At 39.4% G+C, this 27,568-nt stretch overlaps 1 protein-coding gene across 2 annotated transcripts in view; it reads left to right on the top strand.

The window, feature by feature from the left end:
• UNC5D (unc-5 netrin receptor D) overlaps window positions 1-27,568 on the top strand; it is a 601,240-nt gene that overhangs the window by 384,992 nt on the left and 188,680 nt on the right. For both annotated transcript variants that reach the window (XM_075858460.1, XM_075858459.1), the window contains exon 7: window positions 4,515-4,676. In XM_075858460.1, the coding sequence (XP_075714575.1) occupies window positions 4,515-4,676 (162 nt within the window). The remainder of the gene's footprint in view (window positions 1-4,514; window positions 4,677-27,568) is intronic.

Raw genomic sequence — 27,568 nt, 5'->3', positions numbered from 1 at the left:
GGTCAATAAACATAGTAGGTAGAAATCCAGTTAAGGTACAGAGGGGTAAAACAGATAGCATTGTCAGTAAAATGTGGGGTTAAACACAGGTAATCACAGGCACTGGTAAAATAAGGTATAAGGCTAAGTTGAGGGTACACACCACAGTAGCTGGCAACTACCGTTTTAAAGTAACTTAATAGATTTAAATAGTGCGCCCTCTAGTGTTCATGACTGAGTGGCTATGAACACTGTGCATGCGTCGCTCAGTATCCCAGCTGGTCCTGCAGTATATTATAGTGTTTAGTACACGGTTATATATATTCTATGGGTGAAATTCATTAACTTTTCTACATCAGTTTCCTTGCGTAGAAATTTGCAAATACATAAAAAGTAGCAATTTGCCGGGAACAAAATTCCAATTTTCATTCATTTACTTTGCCCACTCCACATTCTGATTAGTGGGCACAACTTTTTGAAAGGGGCAAGATCTGCCACTGCACACCAAATTTACTTTAATTTACGCCAGAAGCTGGCATAAAATATAGCGGAAATCGACACCATCTCGTAGCTGACAAAGATTTGCATTGACAGCCTGAGATGCGCCTCTTAATATATTAGGTGCATCTTACTCCAGCTATCTTTCTATTAAGTCTGGCTTATAAAACATAAGAAGAAGACATACAAATCAAATGTATTAAATATATAAGGGGGGATTTTTTTATAACTGGTGTTTCCTACGCCGGACTTAATATAAGGAAAGTTTGAGTAAAATGTGCCTAATATAATAAGAGGCGCACGGCTCTTAATAAGTTAGGTGCATCTCCGGCCATCCATGTACCAGAAAGTAAAATCTATGTCGGCCATAAGCTGGCGTAGATATGCACCATCATTTAAGACAGTTTCCGGCTAAATTTTGGTAAAGTTGTCATGCTGCCGGTGCCCTCTCCCCTTCTGCTAAGCTCTATACACTTTATCAAAAAATTACATAAGCGGCGGAAAGGTCACAAAAGTAAATTTTTTCACCGCAAATTATGACTTTTTTGCCGATGCAGCTTTTTTTTACGCAAATAAAATTGGTATAGAAAAGTTCATAAGTATATCCCATAGTGCAATGAGGAGATTGCATTCTAGTATATGTAAATCATAATACATATACTGCCTCTCCCCGCTGCTTTGTTCTCACGGAAAATGCTTTTTAGGAACTTCTTTAAGAGATAAGGCAACATTAACAAAGCATAATGCAAGCAATGGATGCTAGAAAGTCAGCAGCTGTGCTATTTACACAGACCTCAGCTGGTTCTACGAGTCAGTTTATTAACTGTAGTGAATGGGAAATAGTTGATAGCTGAAAACAATTATATAAAAAGATGTTATATAGAATAATACAGAGACAGCAAATTGGAATTCCTTGAAATCACCTTATTTCAATTGCAACTGTATGTCAGACCAAGAAGTCTCATAGGCACAATGATATACACATACATATCCAAAGCAGTAATTTACCTAAAGCTTGGGTTTCTAAGAAAGCTCTAGGTGTATACCAGCAGGCATCCTGGATTCAGCATGTTATCCCATTCTATTTTTTATTTTAAGGTGTTTTCAAAATGTAGCCATTTGGACAGAATATTTATTTGGTTTTGGTTCAGAGACCCCATAATACTCTCATCGAAGTCTTCCCAGCAGGTGTTCCCGGCTTGACCTCCTTGGCTCTGATTAACCTATAGATTTGGGGGAACACAAAAACATTACATATACATTAATTTCAATGTTGCAACTGCTGCAAAAGTCAATAACACATTTTAATTTGCTGGCATTCAAAGATATGAGATTGAGATGATAAGAGTCAAAATGCTTGGATCCCTTTAATTATGACATCATTGGGGATCTGAGGTCCTGGAACCCATCATGTTGTAACATGTCAAAATGATATGTCAGGGAATTCTCTAATACAGAATGTTTACATTTATTGCGAACATGCCATGTGACGTGTTTGTAGTGATTATCCAGTGTGATTGCCCCTTCTGCTCCAAGTGATGCTTTTCTGTCTACAACTGTCATTCAAATGACATCATGTCCAGGCACATTGACCACACAGTCTCCTCTCCTAACAGGCCTCACTGTCTGATCAAAGACAATAATACAAATAGGTGCCTGAGAGAGAACAGGGACAGGAGGCTCCACCTGTAAAAAACAGAAGCTGTTATAGAAGTCCCAGTCCTGGGTTTAGTTAGAAGGACACAAGCTTAAATGATAACTAAACTTTCAAAAAACTTCTGACGTGTCATAGTTACATGTTGGAAGTCATGATTAATGGGGGTCCGAGCACTGAGACCTCCACCAATCGCTAAAAGGAAGCGTCAGAAACGCTTGGGTGAGCGTTGAACCGCTTCGTTTCTGATCGGCCTTTCTCGGAAATGGAAAGCTGAGCAATTGGTGTACGGCTCAATAGAGAGTCTATGATTCCGTACACCAATTGCTCGGCTTTCCGAGAAAAGCTGATCAGAAACTAAGCGGCTCAGCGCTCACCCGAGCGCTTCTGCCACTTCATTTTAGCAATTGGTGGGGGTCTCAGTGCTCGGACCTTCACTAATTAAAACTCCTGACATGTCACTTTAGTTACCCTTTAAACTAGAAGATTGAATGCAGCAAAGTAGGAAAAATGTGGTAATGTGCATGGCGTGAGGGGCTATATTAGATTAGCATAGTCTTTTATGGTAATATTATGCTTTAAATTTATATGTAACTAATAAATAACTAGACCTCCCTCAATCACACATTGATGGCTTATCCAAAGAACAGGCCATTTAATCTTACAGTATGTCCCATTAGGACATTTACTCTCCAAAAGACAGCTGATCCCAGTGCGTCTAGCTGCCTCAACCGATCAGTTCTATTGACTTGGGCAGCTGTGGGCATCCATATATTTAGCCTTAACTGACCCAAATGAATGGAAGTCCATATATTACACGGTTGTGTTGAGTATTTGGTAAATTGTTTCTTCCTGGAGGGTCCCAAGTGGTTATAGCCCCTATGACATGTGTATTCCCTGATAGAGTATCTGGATAGGGATATTCCAATTCTAGACTTGTCATACCAATAAGAGTAGATTTATATGTTCTGGACTTTAGTGGAAACCTCATATTTTACCGGTATATCCTTTTTTTTTTTCTTTTTCTTCTTAATCCTATGGAATTAACCAGAGTAGGTTGTAGTCTAATATAGTGTGACATATTGTACATTAAATAGAGTAGTTACAGCATTTGTACCGGATAATGTGCACTGTAGTCTGCATTAGTATGAGATACTTTCATCTGTCCTGGATGTCATTATAATGGGTTGATCTCAAATGCAGTAACTTATTATCACTTTAGGCGGAGAAAGACATAATCAGTGAACCAAGGGTCATTTCTGTCATGTAATCACTGTCACCATCTCCAGTATTACGTACTGTCTCATTACCAGGAACTACTAGGGTAGTGAAAGGGTATTTTATACTTAACATGCATGGCAATTATTTCTATGCAATTTAGTCATCAACAATAAAGTGTCTATTTAATTCTCATAGTGAAGTGACAGACTGCATTGGATTCTGCATTCGTAATTGAAAACCAATCCTCTCGAGTCTAGTTTCATGTCCAAAATAGAATCTTTCCCTGATACAATACTGTCCCGCAGATCAAAAAGCCGGATCTGATCATGGCTGTATATGTATATATATGTAATAATATATTTTTGTACAGCAAATGCAAAATAGACAATGCAACCTAGCAGTAAAGTACAAATTAATGATATATATATATATATATATATATATATATATATATGGAAAGTGGTGCAGTTGCCATAGCAACCAATAAGAGAACTGCTTTCCATTTCCGAAGGACAACTAAAAGTGTGAATTTGAATCTGATTGGTTCCTTTGTGCAACTGCATTTGTGTTGATAAAGCTTCCTTTATGATCTACATATGGACGGAAGCGAAGCCCGGATGTGGCTAAGGAGTGACATATGCAGTAGGAATGTAGTGGCAGTCATAAAATAGGATATATGATATATATTACATATACCTAAAGGCACACAGATCCATGTTTGGTTGTTGAACTTCCCCCTGACGCTTACACATTCAGCAGTCAACTAGATGTGACAGGAAGCAGGGAGAAGAATCTCCCTCCGCCGCTGTCCGTTTTTGCTACTTGTTGTAGTGACCTCATCCTCTGACTGCTGCCATGGTTCGGTGTGTATAGAGCTTGGGAAGCGGGGAGCGTGGGGCAAGCACTGAAGATACAAAAAAAGCACTTTGAAGATATAAAAAAATAGGTCAAGTTCGGGACATTTAGAAATGAAACATTCAAGTTGTTAAACAATTTTTTAATTTATTAACAAAAATAAATCAAGAAAAATATTTAGACTATTAGGGAAAAAACAAGGACCTAAGTGTTCAGGTAAAAAAAAAAAAGTATTAAATAGAAAAGGATGAAGATGTAGTGGAATTATACAGATATTAATTTCATTATTCCTCTCATCTCCTCGTAGAAGGACAATGGAAGGAATGGGGTGAGTGGTCGGTCTGTAGCCCGGAGTGTGAACACCAGCGTGAAAGGGAGTGCACAATACCTGCTACCGCTAATGGAGGAAAGCCGTGTCACGGGATGAGTCAAGAGTCGGAAAACTGCACGGATGGATTGTGCATTCAAGGTGAGCAAGAAAACTACTGCAGATTCAGATTATATCTATTAATTTTTATTAAAAGGTACAGGAAAATTGCCTGATATACAAATAGTGAAATCAAGTAGTGTAAGGCCTCAACTACACTACCATATTACAGATCTGTGCAACCTCCGCTTTATGCAAAGCCGCCATATGAAACCCATAGACTTTTATGGGGCCCTTCTGATTTCATCCTGAGTCATTCAAAAGTCCATTGGATTCTTTATGAAGGCAAGTTTAAAAGAACTGCCCTATTACGGAGCTATTCTCGCCTAAGAACAGTGCTCCTAAAGGAGAATAACCCCATAATATGGTGTACGACAGGGCACATTAGGGTGGCACACGGCTCTGGTTTGTGAACGAGTCCTAATGCACATAAGTATACAAGTAGTATCATTTGTCTAAAATTTTCAATGAAACGAATATACATACTTAGTACTGTAATGTATTTCAGTAATAGGGAGAGTTAAGGGACATTTTGTGAAAATGTCTTAGAATTTTGTTATTCACTCGATATAATTTATCTCTGTCAGAATTTGCATGTTGGATCATTTTAAAAACATATTGTCTTAAAGACATCTGAATCTATTACCAGGTCAGACCCTTTAAAAATAGAAGATGTCTAATTAGTTGATTGTCCTAATGTGTTCTAATGTGCCCCAGCACCATTTTAACCCCTTAAAGACCAGGCCAATTAGAGTTTTTCATATTCGTTTTTTCCTCCCCACCTTCCAAAAACAATACATTTTCTATTTCTTCATCGACATAGCCATATGAGGTCTTGTTTTTTGCGGGAAAAGTTGTCGTTTTTCATGGCACCATTTATTGTACCACATAATGTACTGGGAATCTGAAAAAAAAATTATTTGTGGGGTGAATTGGGCAAAAAACAGCAATTACACAATTTTTTGGGGGTTTTGTTTTTACGGCATCCATCAGGCGGTAAAAACTACATATTCACCTTATTATACAGGTTGATACGATTACGGCAATACCAAATTTATATGTTTTGTTTTATGTTTTACCACTTTTAAAAAAATAAAACTATTTGCTAAAAAAAATATGTTTTGTGTCGCCATATTCTGAGAGCCATAACTTTTTTATTTTTCCATCAATTTAGAGGTGTGAGGGCTTAAATTTTGCGGGCCGAGCTGTAGTCTTCACCGATACCATTTTGGGGTACATGCGACTTTTTCGCTAAGGTGACCAAAAAACAGCAATTTGCATGTTTTATATATATTTTTTATGTTGTCTACGATGCGGGAGGGGCATGATAGCATATTTGAGGGGGCGCCCACCTGATTCTAACAATTTAAATGTCACGGTCGCAATTGACCGTGGCATTTAAGGTGTTAAATGGGCGGAATCAAAGTGATCTTGTTACAGTGAGGTGTCAGCTGTATAACACAGCGGTCACCCACTGTGTATGAAGCAAGCTCAGCCCGTGAGCCCGCTCCATACTTCCCCTTAACGGCTGCCACGTACCAGTACGTGACATGTCGTTAAGGGGTTAAAAACATTAAAGCAAATTAATATTATCAGCTAACACAGTTTACTAGCTTACGGCTTGTCTCGTTTGTTCAACGGAATGGGCGTTTCTGTTATGTTTGTTGTTCTGCTCCTCTGATGGACAGGAACAACGGAAACCCGAACGCAGATGTGAACAGGCCCTTACAGTATTAGCTTATTGTTAAAATATTATGCATTTCATTTGTGCAAATTACAAGCTGCAGCTTGAGGACAGAACTGAGAGTTTGTCATCGGATAGCTGTCTCAGATGTCCTCAGTCCATTAAAAACCCTTAAGAGCTATTTAGTATCCATATAGTGCCATAAAGTGCCCATACTTTGCTCACTAAGTTCAATAGCGTGCAAAAAGTATCATACTTTGCTTTCATATAACAAAATAGTGTCCATATAAAGCCAAATAGTGCTAAACTTTTACCATATAAGAAGTGCCTGTAGTACCAGTGCCGCCATCAAAGAGCCAACGACTACACCACAACAACAAAGATGGATTGACTTACTGCAGCCATCAAAATACTAATAAATGAATACTATACTGTATAGTGTGAGTATTAAGCTGTGGAATATATTAGTACTATATTAATAACATGTAAGGAAAATAGATAGTAATGGAAAAAGCTACATATGGCATATAGAAGATATGATTTTTTTAATGCTGTAAAAATAGACCGTGAGACTAATGGACAGTTATGTCAACAATATGACCGACTGTGAATAAAATTAATACATTTGGGAGTATGAGCTGAAGAAAACTGCATACACATCAAAAACCTGTAACTTACATCATAAAATGTATGTTCACTGCATACAATATCTAATAAATAACTGATAATCTGCCCAGTACATACGTTCGTACGTTCAAGGGTTCATTCATTCTCTTTAAATATCAACCCAATATCCCTCCACCAACAAAGACACCGACACAAATCCGTTCAGTGATTTATCCAGAAATATATTATTGCCACCGACATCCCACACGTTCTTCATCACAGATGTCAGAATGGCCAGAAAGTGCTTGAATAATTCAGATGACCAAAGCATTAAAACGTTTGCTCTGTCACAAAAATGGATGACACAGATAACAAGTCAGGCTTCCACTTTTCAAATTCACCTTTCCTCTAGGGAAAGACAATTGTTTCTTAGAATTTAAGAAATTAGATTTTTGTCCTTGATGCTGGCAAAGTATGATCTCAGGAAAGTGGAAACTAGTACAGAAAGAACTTTGAATACATGTCATTATGTAACATGGAGATCTATTCTGAATCTTTAACATCTCAAATATTTAAGGATACACAGTATATATACTAGCATACTGTATATATAATAATATTTTATATATATATATATATATATATATATATATATATATTCCCTAAATAATTTCATAGCCCACAATTACATAAAGATTGTAGAGAGACTAATGTGGGGGTGCTCTATGACAAGCTATTAGATAGAAAGGGGCCCATAAACTCTACTTTCATGGGGCCCTGTGTTGTCTGTGTCCTGAATAATAGATAGCACCTCCACACCTGTCCTTGAGATTTAGGCTCGGGATTGAATTGCCATATAGTGTAAATTACAGTTTTATATATTGTGCTCATTTGCAAAGTTCATATGTATTAAGTTTAACATAATTTAAACCTATTAATTCTAATGTCATTATTTATGCGTTATGCAGATTTCCACTAAAGTATTAAGAACTGCATGGCTCTATTCTTGTGCTATTTGGAATTTCAGTGTGGATATGACTTCAGAATGGTACAAGATACGACTGAATTATATTCTGTGCACATATATTGCCCGATGTTCAGTGCAGACATGCATTACAGTACATCTATATGGTAATCAGTACTTATTAAAATCAGAGGCAAGTATCTAATATGAAGTATGGGGTTTCTTCAGTAATAATGACCTATAAACCCACATTTTCAATGGTCGTTGCAGCATTGAGTCCTGTTTGAACCCATTAAAAAAATTCTTGTAGAAAAGCATCTCTTTTTGGATTCAAAAAATGTATGATTATTATTTAACTTAACCAAACCTTGCCTGAGTTTTATCATTGATGCTCTGACTCACAATATCATCTAGCTAACAGTGTCTTTCCATTGACAAATTAGCAGGTCTCTACCGATATTCTACTTGTACAACTCAAGAAGTATAACTATAAGTGTTATTTCGTGTAACGAATGCACAAGAAATAAAAAAATGTTCTGTGTAGACTGGTAAAATCAGTTATCATTTCTATTTTATTCACTGAGGTTAGTGAGAACTGTTATATAAAAACGTCCATGAGTAGCTTACTTCTTGTAGTAGCTTACTTTACCGCTTAAAGTTATAGGCCTGATGCCTACAGCTACTCTATTCCTGTGTTGTCATAACAATAGTATACTGTTGTCATGACAACACAGGAGTTTTTATTTTATTATATATATATATATATATATATATATATACACGTGTATATATATATATATATATATGTATGTATATACATATATATTATTATTATTATAATAGAGACATCATATGGATCCAAATTATTATTTAAAGCAGTAGATACTAAAAACAGAATCATGGGGCATTTAAGCCTTCATTCTGGAACGCGTCCAAAATTGCCCGTAACATTCCTTTAAATTTAAAGTATGATATTCCTCGCCACAGTCCTGTTCACAGGACAGTCCCATACAAATCAGAACTTTTGGCAGGTATGAACACTTTTTGGCTTGAATAGTTGCATTTACTGTATTTGAGTGTATGTATAGTGTGTGGACACTGATGTGTGATTTGGATCCTCGCTGTCACAATGATAATAAAGAACCACTGCAGAACAGGATGGGTTTTCATGGGTACATATAGTATAAGCCTTTTTTATATACTGACTATTTTAACCTATCATGCTATCAATAAACTACACTTGTAATTGCCTTTACATATTTACTTACATAGTTATTATGGTTGAGAAAAGACATATGTCCATAAGTTTCAACCAAGGGAGAAAGGTAAGGGATGGGAGAAATTATAGAACTTTGCCCCTATTGATCAAGAGGAAGGTTTAAAACAACAACAACTAAAATAATAAATAAATAAATATAAAAATTACCTATAAGGCATTAACCAATCTTCCCTAAAAAGAAAAAAAATTCCCTCCTGATCCCAAGTGGCAATCCGACTGGAACAACATTCAAACAAGATTTCTACACGTTGACATAGGAGCTGATATTTTTTCGTTCTAAGAAATTATCTAAGTCTTTTTAAAGCCATCTACTGTAGGTAGAACAGTGTCCTATGCACTATTGTCTATTGATTCTTCCCCTTATGGCCCACCATATAATGCCTAAAACAATACAATCAATTTATTCAAATAGTGGTACCATACAGTACCTGATTAACACCAATCAGTGCCCAATAATACTGCTACTTGCCTAAATAATACATATCAATAAACTGAGGAATGTAGCTGCATCCTGTGCATCTGCTTGTCCCAAGTGGAGGATTGGGGGTGTGAACTCCGGATGCCTGAACTAGTGGCATCCCTTTCAGTAGTGACGTGGGAGGCAACCTGTGGAACTGTATCGGTTGCCTACCCCATAGGCTACATTAAGACGAGCGTGTCCGATTTGCGCTCGTAAAAAGTGCAGCGTTCTTCCTTCATTTCATGTCCGTATGCATTGGCATCAGTGTGTTTTGAGTGTGGCATGCGTTTTTCACATCCGTGCAAGCACTTTTTCTATTTACTTCTCTGCTTTTATATGTAACGGATGCGTGACACATGGACAGCACACAAATGTCTTCATGCACCCGTAGACTTCAATAGGCAACTAGGTGCGCAAAAATGCACCAATATAGGACATGCAGTGGGTTTCACACAACGGACACTCGCTCCGTGAAAACTCACACATGTGTGAATAGCCCCATTGAAATGAATGGGTCCGTGTGCTGTGTGTGATTTCAACGCACAGCACCCAGACGAGTATTACGCTTGTCTGAATGAGCCCTAAGACTAGACCTGCATGGCCGAACAACTATTGGCTATAAATAATACACACACACACACACACAAATGGCACAGGTGGAGAGAATAAGTGACGACAAACCTTGTGCATTTTCTAAAGTCTGAAATAACAATGAAGTTGCATCTCAGAGATGCACAAGACAGAAAAAAGTTAAGCAAAGAATTCTCAGTCCAATTGAAAATCATGTTTCCAGGGAGGCAGTAATAGTCGACGGTGTCTTAGAAAAAATCCCTAGATGAACAAAGTGCACAATTTTATTTTGTTTTATTGTGTGGAATACAGCTACTCATCATTGCAGATGAGATAGACAATTTGAAGGCAATTTTTTGAAGAGTCATATGTACTGTATGTTGAAGAATTTTGACATATAGTACAGAGAGGATAAGCAGTTTAATATATCTAAGAAAGATTTATGCAAAAGTAATATACAATAGATAGAAACAACTTTGGTAGTTGTTAGACAGCAGGGAATATAACAGACTGAGGATAGGAGTTGGAAAGCAGCCTTCTCCTTACTTTCCAGGAAGCTTTTAGAGAAGGTGGTGAGGTCAAAGCCGGCTGGAAAATATCTAAGTAAATTAGGCTAGAGATCAGAAATATGTAAGGCTGAGTATTATTTATGAATGTAATCAGTATCTTAGTCAATATTTCTTTGAAATATAAAGAAGAACTGACAGGTTCTCTTTAGATATCTGTGGGGCTTTGATTAAAGTTGGAGGTGGTCTTCATGTGGCAGTCTGTCTGTTGCAATAAATGATTTTCTGGAAGTGTTTTAGAGCGACTAAGGTAAAAACAACACAAGTGCACATCTATGAACATAATTTACATTTTAGGTCCAAAATTCTGTCCTGATTTATTTTATCATAATCTTATTAATGGTTGCAGCTCTATTTTTCTAAATTAGAGCTCAAAAGCAAAGTTTAATTATACAATTCTGGTTACCTGCAGCCGCCACCAGTGGAGGGGGCAGAAGCTAGTCATACACTTTAGATAGCTGTAAGCTAAACAATCGTTCGGCCAACCGCTATACTTCCCATCACTGCCAGACTCATCTGTTAGTGGCATTATCTACTAATGAACAAAAGGATCGGGCAAAAAGGATCCTTTTCTTACCCGACATCTACCATTGGGGGAGAGTCGGGAGACCACAATACACATTAAATGATGGCCGGTCCCACTGAAATTGCCGGGTTCAAGCAACTTACATCTAATGTATACTGTATGTCCAGCTTAAAGAACTTTCTAAAGATAGATTTATTATTAAAGTCTCTAGAACCAGTATAAATCTATTTTCATAAGCTCTCTCTAGTGGTAGCGGCAGGCATACAGAAATGTACCATTCAGGCTTCGTTCACATATGCGCCAGGGTCCCGTTCCGACATTCCGTCTGAGCTTTCCATTGGAACGGGACTCTAACTGACACAATCAGAAACCAAAGGTTTCCGTTTCTATCACCATTGATTTCAATGTTGACGTATCCGGTCCCAATGGTTTCCGTTTGTCTCAGTTGTGCAAGGGTTCCTTCATTTTGCCAGAATGAATAGCGTAGTCGACTACGGTATTGATTCCGGCAAAATGACGGAACCCTTGCACAACTGAGACAAACGGAAACCATTGGGACCGGATCAGTCAACATTAAAAACAATGGTGATCGAAACGGAAATCTTTGGTTTCCGTTTGTGTCAGTCAGGGTCCCGTTCCAATGGAAAGCTCAGACGAACTGTCAGAACGGGACCCTGGTGCAGATGTGAACGAAGCCTTAGCTGTGTGAAAGGAAGCATTGGATTTGGAGCCCTGTTTCAGATAATTAGAGCTCCAACACTGCACAGAATTTTGAACCAAAAACATTGTTAAACATTGCAGGGGAATTCGTGATAAACATAGGCAAAGACTGTCAATGTGTTAAGGTCCTCTTACACAACCCGATATGGACAGTGTAAACGAGCACTGGTCAACGAGACAGCTCATTGATCAGCAATCGTTTTATCCTTTCACAAGTAGCTATGTTTGGGGTTGAGCGACTGTTAATACGATCGCTCATCTTCTTCCATTTCTATCATGTCGGCAGAGCATCTCCCTGTTTACACAGGGGGGAGATGTACTGCCGACAATGATAATACTACTTGCAGGATAAACAATATAATCAGCCGATGAACGAGCGTTTGCTCGTTGATCGGATGATCCTTGCCCTGTTTACACAGATCGGGAACGAGCGTTCGTTTGCCCAAAATTTGGCCCGTGTAAAAGGGCCTTTATTGTGCAGACTTTTCCTCGGACAAAAGCAAGAGATATAAAAGTTAAAAATGGGTAGAACAATAAAAAGGACACGTTTGCAGAGATATCAAAGGAATATTGGAGTACATTGGGAACAACATCTACTGATTGGACATCACTTGGTCCCAATTATAAACAATGGAAATAAAAGCAGTATACATCGTAGCATGTGGCAGCATAAAGCGTACTCCAAAACATGACAGGGTTAAGTTCTTCTTGAATGTCACCGCTATATCCTTGCCATTCATAGAACATCTCAGCAGAAGGGTAATTAGTCTGTGAACATTAAAAAGCCTGTCTGTAGCAGTTATTGAAGCACCCAGACATTAGGGTTTATAACACACAGTACAACATCAAAACCTATTTATCATACAAATGCTATCAAAGTACAAGAGGCGTAATCTCTGATTACAACAGAGCTTATCTCCATTGCAAGGCTGATCCTTACTGCTTCTCATACACCAGCCATTCAAGGACTATAGTTAATACTGAATAGATGCATTCTGCAGGCTCTTCTCAGTGACTGATTGCAGATGGGGAGGTGAAAAGATCTCAGCTCTTCATTCATTATAATAGCAGCAAGGTCCAGCACAAAACAGCATCTGTTATCACTTGGGCATTCAGATTTTTTTTTTTACTTTATTAGAGTAATTTTAATCCTTTTAATACTAGAATGGCATCTGCAGTATGTCTGTTGACCCTTCTTTTAGTTTATAGTTTAAAAGTCATATAAAGTATGCTCAGAAATGAGGTAAGGAAAAAAAAAATCAAGTGTTAAGCATTTCTAACAGTATATGCCAATCAAAAGACATGAGGTCACTTTCCAGCTCAGTACTGCCGGAGATGTGGATGGATTAGCGCATATATATATGTACATTGGCTAACTGCTTTGGGTGTAAAATTAGCCACATACATTGATTTTATTTCTTGTTGATACTAATTTGGCTTTAATTTCTCAATGATAACCCCTTTCTATAAACTTTATAAAGGAGAATAAACATCATAGAAGGGAATACCCCACTTGAGATCCCTTCTATTAGCCAGTATGGAGAGCAAATAATGAATAGTGGCTCCTACACTGGTAAACCTGGCATATCCATGTATTATATCCATTCAACCACTTTAGGGAAAATGTTTGGCCAGTGCATCCTGCATGTTTCATATCAGTTGCTTGCTGGTAGATTTAGAAGCCAGCTTCAATTGAAAAAGGGGTTCATATGATGAGACAACACGTTAAAATCGAAATAGTCTAAACTCGGTTGATCTAGACATGGCTTAGCCATTGCTTCAACCCTTTAAAATCAAAGTTTCCCTGCAGGTTGATGGGGTTAACATTGTCCAGTGAGTCTTTTCAGCTGTTGTCACGATTAGTACATACAAAAAGTAAAACCCAAGAAACCTAACTGTTTAATACCAAGATTTACTTTTTTAATTAAAGTTGATCACTAGCCAAAATGGTAATCTGTAGTACTAAGTGAACATTAGACAGGGGCCTCTTTTCAGTTGCGGCCCAGTTTCTAAGATCTGAGCAGCGGACATGGCGTTTGGTCCGGTTCCTTGAGGTAAGGACTTGGTCCCAGTTCTATTGGGGCAGGACTGTTTAATCTGAGTGATATAGCCATCCGTCTTGCTGTGCCAAACAATACTCGAGTTGATCCTGGGTGAGTGTGTTGGTATACATGTATCAGGACTGCAGGAGGAATGGTTATAGCACTCACATTACACAGTCCTGGTTATGATGGGAAGAGCTTAGACGCATGGCATTATTGAGTCTATTGTATATGCCATTCCAAGACGTATTTTCATAGAACATATCAAGCATTTTGACAGTATGTTCACATGGTAAAACATAAAGAATAATCTTTGGACCTTAATGAACTGCTTAGGTTTGAAATTTTGCTCTACAGATTTATAGAAATAAATGTTGTGGTTGTTGCTATACTAAAAACTTGGCAGAGTCCTTAGAGTATTTAGTGAGTCTGTCCCTCAATAGAAATTGCCAGACAGCTCCATCTGACAACCGGCATGTGGCATCGTAATTACTGTGTTATTTGCGTCTGTGTTCTTTTGTACTAAGCTTTACACCATGGGCAGACATGAATTCCGACTCTCAGCTTCTCCTTGGTGCAAACACCTGTGAGGAAACTGCTTCCCATTTGTAAAACTTGAATATGTATGAGTCTGCCAGGCCCTTGGGCCAGCACAAGATCATGCTGAGAACTTAAGAGGACAGTCTTATATGGCCTTAAAGAGCTAAGGAGACATTAATAAACCTAGCAGGACAGGACGGAGGGATGGTTATCCATTTGAAGATGGGCTTAATGTACAGTTCTGTCTAATGTTATAATGCAACAAGAAAAGGTAACATTTCCTTTTGTACTCATGAAAGCCATAGGGTAGATATAAGATAAAGCTATTTCCTTACAATATAAAGGAAGGTGGAGAATTTCTACTGTTGAATGCATTTATGTAAATAAATAATGCAGTTTTTATATTTTAAGAAATTCTACATTTTCAAAAGTTATCTGTTCATAGTAATGGAATAAAAATGCCCCCTTTAACGTAGTCAGTTGGAAAAAAAGATATAATGTGTGTATATATAATATGGTTTCTGAATTGTAGGAGAGGGCACAGATAATTTAAAACCAGATATACTGATGTAAGACCTGCTTGTTAACTAAGCCCTTGATGACTGCCCACTGCCTTTTGACGGTGGGCGGTGCAGGTCCTTAGTATACAGCAACGTCTTTTGGGATTGCTATATAAAAGGCTTATGAGCGCTCATCCTCTAAGAAGGAGCTGTTACTAACCCCTCCTGTATGTTGAGAAGGGTACTGAATAAAGCTGGGATCTGAAACATCTTTGGACTCAGATGTTTAACCCTTTGATCATCGCGATCCGTGACCACAGCATGATCAAAGAGGACTCTCCTCTTCGATCCGGGTTTCCGGTGATGCAATCAGATACTGGGGGAACCCTCTGCGGTCAATCCTGGGGGCCTAGAAAGGATCCCAGTGTTGTCTGTTCCCATAATCCTGCTGTTAGAGAACATGTGTGTTGCCTTAACAGAAGCCTGTGTCATAGTAACACAATGTAATATATTAGCATACAGGAGTATGCTAATACATTATAAGTATAAAATAAAGTTGTAAATAAAATTATCCCTTCATAAGATTAAAAAAATAACAAAAATTATAAATAAAAAAGTCAGAGAAAAGTCATTAATTAGCATATAATATATTTTATTTTCCACACATTACAGAAAAAACAAAACTAAACATATTATATATCTACATGACTGCAATAACCTGAATAATTAATTTAACAGGTTATTTAGTGTGAAACATGAAAAGGATTAAAAAGAAAAGAAAAAAAGAAAAAAAACACCCTTAGGAAAAATAGCTTTTTCCTATATTCACGCCACAAAAATAAACTATATAATTTACACAGTAAATGTTTTCTACTCTCAAACCATGCAGAAAAAAATAAATACATTTTACCCACATCAAACAAGTCCTCATACAGCCATGTCAATGAAAAAATAAAAACGTTATGGCTGCTGAAAGGCAGAGAGACAAAATCAAGAAAATATAGCTGGTCATTAAGGGGTTAATATGTCTGCATGACAACAAGAAGATCACAAGGTGTCAAGCTGCTGGCCCCCAATCGATCAGCTATAATCAGTCGGGAGACCTGACAGCAAGTGTGATATTTTTAGTCAGGTATATCATTATGTTATCAAATAATACATGCACAAGCTAAACATAATCTCATCAACCAGTATATACTATAACAGGAAGGATTTAACAAAAAAAAAACAAGGCAAAATAAATCAACAGCAGAATGAAATATGGATTAGGATACTATATCAATCTATGTCAATACAGGGTATAAGCAAGACATGATCTGATAAATATCTAATACATTAAACTTATTTCTACTATTATAAATTATAATTGGTAACTAAACTTGTTGAAGTAGTACTCCACATTAAGGCTTCGTTCACATCTGTGCCAGGGTCCCGTTCCATCGTTCCGTCGAAGCTTTCCGTCAGACCGGGACACTGACTGACACAAACGGAAACCAAAAGTTTCAGTTTCCAACACCATTGATTTCAATGGTGACGGATCCGGTGACAATGGTTTCCGTTTGTCTCAGTTGTGCAAGGGTTCCGTCATTATGACAGAATCAACAGCGTACTCGACTACGCTATTGATTCCGTCAAAACGACGGAACCCTTGCACAACTGAGAGAAATGAAAACCATTGGCACTGGATCCATCACCATTGAAATCAATTGGTTTCCGTTAGTGTCAGTCAGCGTCCCGTTCCGACGGAAAGTTCCAACGGAACATCGGAACGGGACCCTGGCGCAGATGTGAACGAAGCCTAACAGAGATATTCAGGTACAAAACAATTTAGCACAAACACAAATGATCTGTTGAACGTCTCAGTCTTTTGTAGGGTAGCATCTTTCCATGGAGGTTGTAGAGGACTGATCAGAGGTTGAGGGTAGTGACTGAGACTTGTGCTTTTCAGGTATCTTTCCAGGAAGCCACTTCTGATCTCCATTGTAATTCCTTGTCAGAACAATTTGTCCCAAATAAAACTAGCACATACTTCTAAGAGCTGATTGGTCCATTTATTGCAACTGACTTTGATGTACATTTTTTGTTAGATCTGTTTTGAGAAGTCTAATCTAAAATGTAAAGAACAATGTAGAAACAACTTTGCAGGAGGTTGACAAATCTTTCAGCTAAGCCATTGGTAGAGGATGATATGGTGCAGATGTTATGTGCCGTATTCCATTTAACCTTAAATATGTTGGGACACAAACTGAGGGTCATTGTTACTGACAATGCTATTCAGGAACATATGTTCTTGCAAGTACATAAACTGTGTGCCTTACTGTGGTAGAGGTCATTTAAAATATGGAATAGGTATCTACCACTACTAAAAAGGTTGTTCACATGAAAGGACCAGCAAACTGCACATGAATCCTTTGCCATGGTACAGTGGACCATTCCCAGGAATGTAGGGAAACTGTTTCCACATGTTTTGTACCTGCTGACACCCAAAACAGCACTTAGCTAGTTGTTCAATATGTTGGTTGTTTCCAGGCCACCATACAAAGCCCCTAGATAGTGCTTTCATCTTTACCACTTTATTCTGGCCAAAATAAAGCTCCTTTAACACTTGAGCTCTCAGACTAAAACAAAAGAATGACTCTAAATCTCCACATTATACAACCACTGTCTAGTGCAATCTCTGTGCGGTGGTGGTAAAATGGAGCTAACAGGAACTGTGCTTAAAACGTCATGACTTATGGACAGCTAGTTCTGCTGTGACCTATTGAAAAACTTGACAGCCCATCCCCAATAAAACATGGACAATGACTTTTTAGTGAAAGGCTACAGCGGCCCCATTTATTTAAGAAATACCAAATAAATGCCAATCTTATAAAAAAAACATATTGACATAAATAACCTTTTATAAATATGACATTGCGGCCCAATACCACTCAATTGTTGTCAAAAATATAAAATCTATATGAACATATATAAACAGTAGAAGGGGCCTTTTTCTCCCATTTTTTTGTATTTTTTTTTGCATTTTTTTTAAACTTTTCGATAGGTCTCCAGTCTTTTACCCCCATACGTTTTGCACCTGACCTGGGAGCACCCACATTTGAAAACTTAAAACCCTCCCTGGGGACCCTGCCCACAGGAATTCACAAATCCAACTGGATAAACAAATTATTAATTATTAACAAGTGCCTTGAAAAAGACCCCTCCTACTCCTGCCACAACAAATATGCATGCCACCTTGCTCATGTTCGCGCCTTTACATCCCAATGGCTTATTTCAAGCCTTCCTGAATCCCAAGCGTCCACATAGCCAGACTAATAGTGTTTAGATAGACCCAATATGAATGCAAAAATTAATTGGAAGCAGACTCTAAATCATTGTGCAGCACCATGATGCCACCATTCCTGTCCATAAATCTACCAATGACTTTGTTCACCTTAGCCTGAGTCTCATTTACGCTCTGCACTGACCTGGCATGACGCTAAACTTGCCTTGCTACAATATCCGACCAAACAATGATGATACCGAGGTAGGAGGACCACAGCCTCAACAAAACCACCTTCACGTCCCGCATCAATGCACGGAAAGCCCGCATAACCAAATCATTACCATCCGCATGGACAATCAAAATATCAGGGGCCGTGTCTAATGCTGCATAATACTGTATCTCTGTCAGTAACTGAGAAGAAAGTGGAGCCTGGACACCTAGCCATCTAACCTGTACTTCAGACTGTGGGAAACCATGTTGTCAACCATGTTGTCAACCAGTGTCCGATGACCCAGGCAACGCAAGGATCAGCTCCTACAAAAACAAGTAACATCAAAAATAGGCACCTGAAACAGGAAAAACATAACAGCACCATCATCACACCTGACATGCACAACTCATATCACAGCAAATGTGGGCGCAGGTACAAAAGGAAACGCTAAGACTCCCAATGGCCAATCTTTCTAATGGCACCCGAAGACAACCCCCACCGAGCTGCCTCCATGGCTATCTTAATACAAAATTAATAACTGCTGTATGCACTGGACTCCATACCCAATTCAGACAAACACTTCCGGAAAACCTGTACATACTAAAATGTTGAGAGAAACAAACCATCAATATGTAATAACAGTGGACCCCCATAAGGCGAACGCACCCTCAAATATTCTTGAAAACACTTCACCGGATAAACCACAGACCCCGAAAGAGGAAACAAACAAACCAGTCCCCCCTACCCAACTGATCTGTTTTCGACAATCCAACACCCCTTCATTAATTTGTACCGCCGAAAACAACAGCCCCCCAGGCCTCCGCCTATTAGCCGACACAATATCCAAGATCCTGAACGCCTCAAAGAATACCAGCACAAAGGCCAAGCAGAACAACATCTTCTCAAACTCCAACGAACACATCCGTTCCAACCTACCTTATAAAGATAATAACGCTTAAAATGGCGCAGGTTTACAAAGATCCCTCACAACAGAACTCTCCCTAAACCCCTTCCACGCCTCTTTCACCAAAAAGGACTTAGCTACATCGCATTTACCTCTGAACTTAAACCAGAAAGCCAGTGCCGACAACCGACGGCTAATGCCAGAAGGAGACACTCCATCACCACAAGCACTGTTTATGTAAATATGTAAAACAGTCTCCCTGCTCTCAGAGGTAACCAAACCCCCCAATTCTAACAAAAGGCTTTTCCACTCATGCCAAAACTTGACATATATACAGCCCAAGTGGCCTTGCATACCGACCGCTGAACAAGGGACAATGCTTTAGCTGTACTAAACTCCACAAGTTTTAAAGACAAGGTATCCCCATCTGCATCCGCTTCCAGGGCCAAGTCACGAAATCTGTCCCACCGAAACCGAGAAAGAAAGTCTGCAATAGCATTCATCACACCAGGAATATGTACAGCCACAAAATGAGCATTAAGCACCAGCCTGCGCAACACCAAATGACTAAATAATTTAATCACCAGTGAAGAGTTCACGGCTGTTAATTAATGGCCTGAAACACCATGATGTTATCACATAAAAACCACACTTTTTTGAACATACCACAAGATCTCAGCTGCTACAAGAATGGTAAAAAGTTCCAGCAAGGCAAAGTTAGAGACAAAACCGGCTTCATGCCAAGTCTCGGGCTACCGGCCCACATACCACTGACCTTGCAAATTAGATCCAAATCCATGAGCACTGGAAGCGTTCGTAAACAGCTCCAAATACATGTTAGCAAAAGGCCCGGTCTTCATAACCGACCTGCCATTATAATTGTCCAAAATCGTGTGCCACACAGCAAGGTCATCCCGCACATTGAGGCGGGAAACAAACACGTGATGCACATGGTCCTACTTGCAAAATTAAGGTCGTCCAAGCAACGACTGCAGCTCCTGCAAATGCAACTTCCTCAGTCTACGTGCATGGACGACAACCTCTCTCAACTCCACGAGCTTATCTTCCGGCAGCCGACACTCCATCCTCTCAGTATCTATCACAATCGCCAGAAACTTGACCAACGTGGCTGGGCCTTCCATCTTATCTAGTGCCAACGGGACACCAAAACTAACCGCCAACCTCTCCATCATCTGAAACAGTAAAGAACAAATCCACATCCCAAAGGGACCAACAAATAAAAAATTAACAATGCAACAGACGCAACCCGTGCCTCATGCCCCACCACCCATTCCAAAAAAGAACTAGGAGCCTCAAAATAGATGCATGATATGGAGCAGCTCATCGGGAGACAATAGTCGACAAAATACTGCCCTTGCCAACTACGACCCAGCAAATGAAAACTATCCAGGTGAACAGGCAACAGCTGAAAGGCAGCTTCTATGTCCATCTTAGCCAACAAAGCCCCTCATCCATATTTCCCTACCCAAATTTAAGCAAAATCAAAAGATGCGCAAGAAACAGTACAAATCGCTGGATCAATGCCGTCATTCGCTGACAGACCCATGGGGTGAGATATGTGGTGAATGAGGCAAAACTTGTTAGGCTCCTTCTTAGGTACTAAAACCCAAAATGAAAACACACAAGTCATATAAAGGAAGGGTATCGAAAGGGCCAGCCATACGCCCCAAAGACACCTTTTTCTGCAACTTCTCCAACATAACCTATGGCCTGGCCAAGGCAGATAACAGATTGCACGGAGCCATTTCACCTATGACACTGGCAAGAATCGCAAAGCCTTGAAGCCAATTAGAGATCGTACGCAGTATTAAATGATAACACCTGCGCTTTTCCTCCTACTTCTTGCTTTCATCAGGTTTAACCTGATCCAAGTAAAATTTTTCTAATGGCAGTAAAGAAAATATCTCAACATACTTCCCCTACCATATTTTTTCCAGAACCACAGGCTTCAAATGAGCACCTAGCTGGCTTTCAAAACATACATATACTTTGCCTTTTGCGGAATCCACCAAGCGAACCTCATCTGCAGACTTTGAAGCAAAAGTACTAGCCACCGCGTTATCAGTTACCCCTTCCACTACATGGGGTACACCACCCACAGGCGGTGCCATGGGACCCGCCCCCATCAACGGCAACGTCACTGAAGAAACTGCCTGGCCCCAAACACCCACCCCCCGGCTTTAACCTGAACACCCTTCAGACTAAAAGTATTACCCCCCTATCTCCACAGAACCCCCAGAAGTGGAAATGGTGGTATACTCACCCAGCTCTCAGGCGCCAACCCCAGCTGGCGTCACTTCACTGGCTTCTCCATATCCATCTGGGAAGCCACATCGTCCTCCAGATTCTCAAAGTGGCAAAATGCCGCCACCTTTCACGACTGCCATGGAACTCTGTCCAGAAGAAGGCCCAGACTGATCTAAACGAGTCATGGGTGGCCCCTGTGATGACTGCACCAACAGAGGAGGAGGGTTTTCCCCTCTCTTTCCTCCACCAAGCTCACCTCATTAAGAACGGGTCTCTCGCATTCTCTGCAGTGACATCCATGACCCGCGACTTCCGGTTCCCTGGCAAGATGGCAGTCGACCACTACTTCTGGGGAGGCTGCGGTGCACTAAGTTGATGAAAGGCTCTTCGGCAGCCTCTGAGATCGTGACTGCATAGCCCTTTCCTCCCTTGGCATATCAGCAGGGGAGAAGGCTGCAGAATTTTCGTCACCTTGTAGAAGACTCGGAGCTTGAGAGGAAGCCTCCCTTGGCACCACAGTTCCCGGCCACTAGTTGGGATTCCCCCCTAACCTCCTGGGTACTAGACGCTGCTGGATGAGTCCCGAGGGTCCCTGCTGGGGCTCCATCTGCGGCGCCAGGAGCATTAGACTACCTCAGGACTCAGCCTTTCCGGAAGCCTCAATCTGCGGGCCCTAGACCTCGTCTTCCTCGCATCAAAAGGAGTAGCTGGTGGAGGAGAAGCCCCCAAGAACAGTCATTCTAGTCACCCAGAACCATGAAGCATAATACACCTGAAAAACTATTTTCTCCTGCTCCCACTCCAAGAAGTGAAAGACCCTGCTTTGTCCTCTTTGTTTATATGCAATTTAATTTGCACCCTCCTCTCATACCTAATTGTCAAAACATCACAAGTCTTATACTCCCATTAACCCCTTCCAAACCTAACACAATTTCCAACTTCCAATGCTCCCCTTGTCATGTGCTCCCTGCATTACCATTCGGTCCACTCCGCTGCTTTCTTTCCCTTAGAGAAACTGAATATACTTTGGAAAGAATGAGGTCCTTCCTAGTCTCCCTCTAAATCTGTTCCGCAGTCACTGGGAGATTCTCAAACTGTGTGAGCGCAAACAGCCCATGAGATGCCATATTATTTAAGGGTTTTTCTTGCGATATGTCAGACAAATGGCAGCATTAATAAAACATCAGCATTGGCATGAAGATATGTCCTTTTAAACCTAATTTTGTAATCGTGTCATCCAAGAAATAAGGCCCATCTCTAAATACGTGCAGCGGCTGTTAATGGAATATCCTTTTGTGGGTTGAAAATGGAGACGAGAAATTGATGGTCAGTAGCAAGAATAAATTCTCTCCCGTAGAGATACTGGTTGAATTATTTTATGCCCCAGACAAGGCTCAGGGCCTCTCTATCAATCTGTGTATAATTTTTATCTGCAGAAGTAAGAGATCGAGAAGCAAACGCTACTATCATCTTTTATTATATGTGACAAAACTGCACCAATGCCATAGCCCGAAGTCTCACAAGCCACTTTTATAGTTGGTTATAGTCACAGTGTGTCAGCAGTGAATCACATATCACCAGACTTTATGCTTCTTTAAAAGTCAGTTCACAAGGTTCAGTTCATTTTCAGAGTCTTCATCCTTGTGGCAAAGCAATTAATTAATGTATCACACTGGCTAGGTTTGGTAAGAAGCTGTTGCAGTAGTTTATGAATCCCAAAAAGGATCATAGCTGTGACAAATTCTGTGGCACCACAGCTGGAACCTACTCGGGTTTCTTGTGTAAGCCAGGTGCATCAATAGTGTGCCCACAGTAAGTAATACTTGATTTAGAACTCACACTTTTCTCGACGAACCATGAGCCCATACTCCCCTAATTATTTTAGGACAGTTTTGAGATTCTGTAGATGTAGGTCATCAGTTTCGCCAATAACAATGATGTCTTCCAAAACCATGGCTCTTTGCCAGATTGCCAGAGCAAAGTCAACTCCAAACACCAATCTGTTATAGCGATATAATCCTTTGTATGTATTTATTGTGAAGAATATTTTGGAATCATCTCCAATTTCTATCTGTAAGTAAGCTTCTACTAAATTAATTTAACTGAAAAATTTTCCACTGAAGAGATTTGCAAAAAAAAAATAAATACTCAATTTTAGTAAAAGATCTTGCTCCGTCTGTAACACAGGATTATAGTGACCTTGAAATCACCACAGATCCGGACACTGCCATTTCTTTTTATTATTGGAGCAACAGGAGTTGCTCATGGATTCCTGTCAACTTTGGACATAATGCCAACTGACTCCATTCTATAAAACTCTTATTTAACTTTAATGTGGATGGCATATGGAACAGGCCTAGCTTTATGATATTTAGAGGTGCTGTTCTCATGTAGCACTATGCTGCCTTTAGTATGTTTCAGCTTATCAATACCATTTGGAAATACATGTGCTGAATCCTCTAACATTTTTTTAAAGTTGATTGTTTTTAATGATTTGGATAGTGAGGACACATCTTGTAGATTATTAACAGAGTTCTAATTTAGCTTCAACTTTCTAAGCCAATCTCAACACCACAGGGCTGGTCCATTGGTGTAAACATTATACAATTTCAAGTTATGGTGGTCTTCATTGTTATAACTCACTGTTACTAATATGACCCCAGAAGATACCATTTTTTCACCAGCTTAAGTTTTCAATTGAATATTTGTTGGTTTAAGCTGAGAATGCTGTATAAAGTGATGTTGTGACTAAAGATGAACACATTTCCCGAAATTCGTTTAGAGTCCGATTCGGTCTGAATAAATTCGCAAAGAATCGCAAGTGCCCCAAATGCCTTGAAAACTTGTGTCTAATTCTCTGATGTCTTCTAGGCCTGTATCTAACCCCTTTCAAGCTTTAACGCCAAGCCAGCATTAGTAATGTCAAAGTGACAGCATCATATTTAGGTAGAGAGAGAGATATCTGCAGCGCATTTTGGCAAGGATGTACGCAAGGCATTATGGAAAAGGCCGACCAAGGTCATGTAGTCCTTTTTGTAATATAAGAAATGGTGCCCGACATTTTGCCGCAATTCGTGCGCCACAAACCCAAAGTATTAGAAATTTGCTGAATCCAAAACTTTTCGGCGATTCAGATTAGTGTAGAAACGATTCGCTCTTCTCTAGTTGTAACGCGCGCGCATCGTTATTGCTTTACCATTTATCTTAGGGGTAACCCATATAGGCTGTTTTATATAATCTTTTACTTTATGGATTTAAAGATAAGCTAGATATATTCCACTGTCATCATCATGCTCCTCATTTATGATGTTAACATGAGTGCCACGTTTTTGACCACCCCATGTTTTCTCATTATTTTTGACACTGTTTATTTTTCTCAGAGTGACAGACAGTGGGCAGGTCTGTGAAAACTCCCTCCATAACAAGGTTTATTTTGCCTTGGCACATTTTGTTTAGTTATTTCTGTCTCCAATACCATTTTAAATGTTAAATCGGGGTGTGTTCGAAGTCTTTTTTGGTTGCTTTCTTTCACAATACTACATACTAGGCGATCTTTCAATGCATCACTGAGAACCCCACCAAACTGTCAATGTTCAGACAGTCTCTTCAGTTCAGCCACATAGACTGCAAAAGATTTTCCTTTATTTTGATTTTGTTTGTAAATTTGAAACATTCTGCGATCACTAAGGGTTTAGGTGCCAGATGCTCCTGCGTGACTTCATCAAGATCTGCAAAGTTATATTCAGACTTCATAGGGGCTGTCAAACCAGCACTACAGAGCATAAGCCTTCGCCCCACCCTGGTAACACTGGCACCGTCTTCTCAGCAGCAATATCATTATCTGTGAAATATTGTTTAAGTTATTTAATATACAGAAGCCAGTTATCCACAACACCGTCACATGGCAAAATGTTACCAATATAGGCAGCCATGTTGGAATGGTGGTTTAACGATAGAAATAATTTAGGCAGAGAGAGTAAAGAAACTATTTTTTAAGCAGGTTCTTGACTTCCTCTTCGCCATTGTTATGTTTTCAGTAAAGCATATTATGCCCTTCCTGACATCCGCCGTATATATACACGACGGATGCTAGAAGGGAAAGTATGGAGCGGGCTCACGGGCTAAGCACGCTACATAATTTGTGTGTCACCATTATGTTAAAGCTGACACTTCTCTGCACCAAGCTGGATTCCGCTCATTTAACCCCTTAGATGACGTGGTCAATAGCGACCATGGCATTTAAGCCATTAGAAAGGAGGGGACGGCCCCATCCCGTGTTCCATCATCCCCCTGCATCATGGCCGCCTGGTGGCTTAATAAAAGCCTGTAAAAATCCTGATATAATACATTAGCATCGTGCAAGCAATCGCTGGTTCAAGTCCCCAAGGGGGACTAATAAAAAAAAGTTAAATATAGTTAAATCAAGTTTTTTATATAAAAAAAATACAATTCTAATTAAAAGTAAAATAAAAAACCTTTTCTCATTTCACCCCAAAAAGTTATGTAAAAAAAAAAAATTAACATAACTGGTATCACCATGTCTGTAAAACTCTGAACTGTTACAATATAGCATTATTTGACCCGCACAACAAATGCATTTCAAAATGTAAACGCCAAAATCGCTGTTTTTTGGTAACCTCTTCTCCCACAAAAAATGGAATAAAAGTGATCAAAAAGTCTCATGTACCCCAAAATATAATAAATAAAAACTAGCCCACACACTGCTCCACCGAAAAAAAAAGAAAAAAAGTTATGTCTCTCAGAATATGGCATCACAAAACAAATTTTATTTTTAACAATTAGTTTTTTCCTTGTCAGAGTAATAAAACATTTAAAAAAACTATAGAAAGTTGGTATCGCCATTATAGTAGGGACCCGCAGAACAAAGTTAACATATCTTTTTACCGCATGATGAATGCCATAAAAAATTAAACCCAAAAACAATCAATGAATCACTGTTTTCTTGCATTTCACACAGGAATATTTTTTTTCCCAGTACATCATATGGTACAATAAATTGTGCTATTAAAAACTATAGCTCATCCCGCTAAAAACAAGTGCTCATACGGCTATATTGACCGAAAAATACAAAAGTTATCGCTTTTGGAAGGTGAGGAGGAAAAAGTTAAAAAAATAAAAAAACAAAAAATGGCTGCAGAGGGAATGGGTTATTATGTTATCAATTAAAGCATACACAAACTGGACATCGCCTCATAACCTGGTATATACTGGAACAGGAAGAATTAACTGACACACAAAGCAGACATAAATCAACAACAGCAGAGTGAGGTCCCATGCACACGGCCGTGCCCGTAATCACGGCCCGCGACAGCGGGCACGGCCGGCCGCTGACGGATGCCTGCATTTTCGGGCCGTGCTCCCATACAAAGTTTGGAAGCACGGCAGGTAAACACATACGAAAAATAGGACATGCTCCATTATTCCCGGAATAGTTCTATGGCACGGACACCCATCCGTAGAACTGAATGGGGCCGTAAAACCGTGGACCCTGTTACGGTCGTGTGCATGGTGCCTGAAACCTGGATTAGGATACTAAATCAATCCATGCACTAAAGTTTGCTATGTCAATACAGGGTGTAAGCAAGACTTTATCTGAGAGATATCTATTATATAACAGCAAGTGTTCAATTCCCATCGGAACAAATGGTCTGTTCATGTAATGCAGGGACATGCCGAGTCCTCCAAAAAAAGAATCACTCCTTGTAGCTGCTTGAAGTATATGACGAATAAATGAGGGTCCTGAATGGTCTACTTGAAAATGGGTTTTCTAAACGAAATAACTTCTCTAAAGGAGGTTTTACACAGGAC

The sequence above is a fragment of the Rhinoderma darwinii genome, chromosome 3 (genome assembly GCF_050947455.1).
Source record: "Rhinoderma darwinii isolate aRhiDar2 chromosome 3, aRhiDar2.hap1, whole genome shotgun sequence".
Classification (NCBI taxonomy): Eukaryota; Metazoa; Chordata; class Amphibia; order Anura; family Rhinodermatidae; genus Rhinoderma; species Rhinoderma darwinii.
This window is presented reverse-complemented; position numbering and strand designations above follow the sequence as displayed.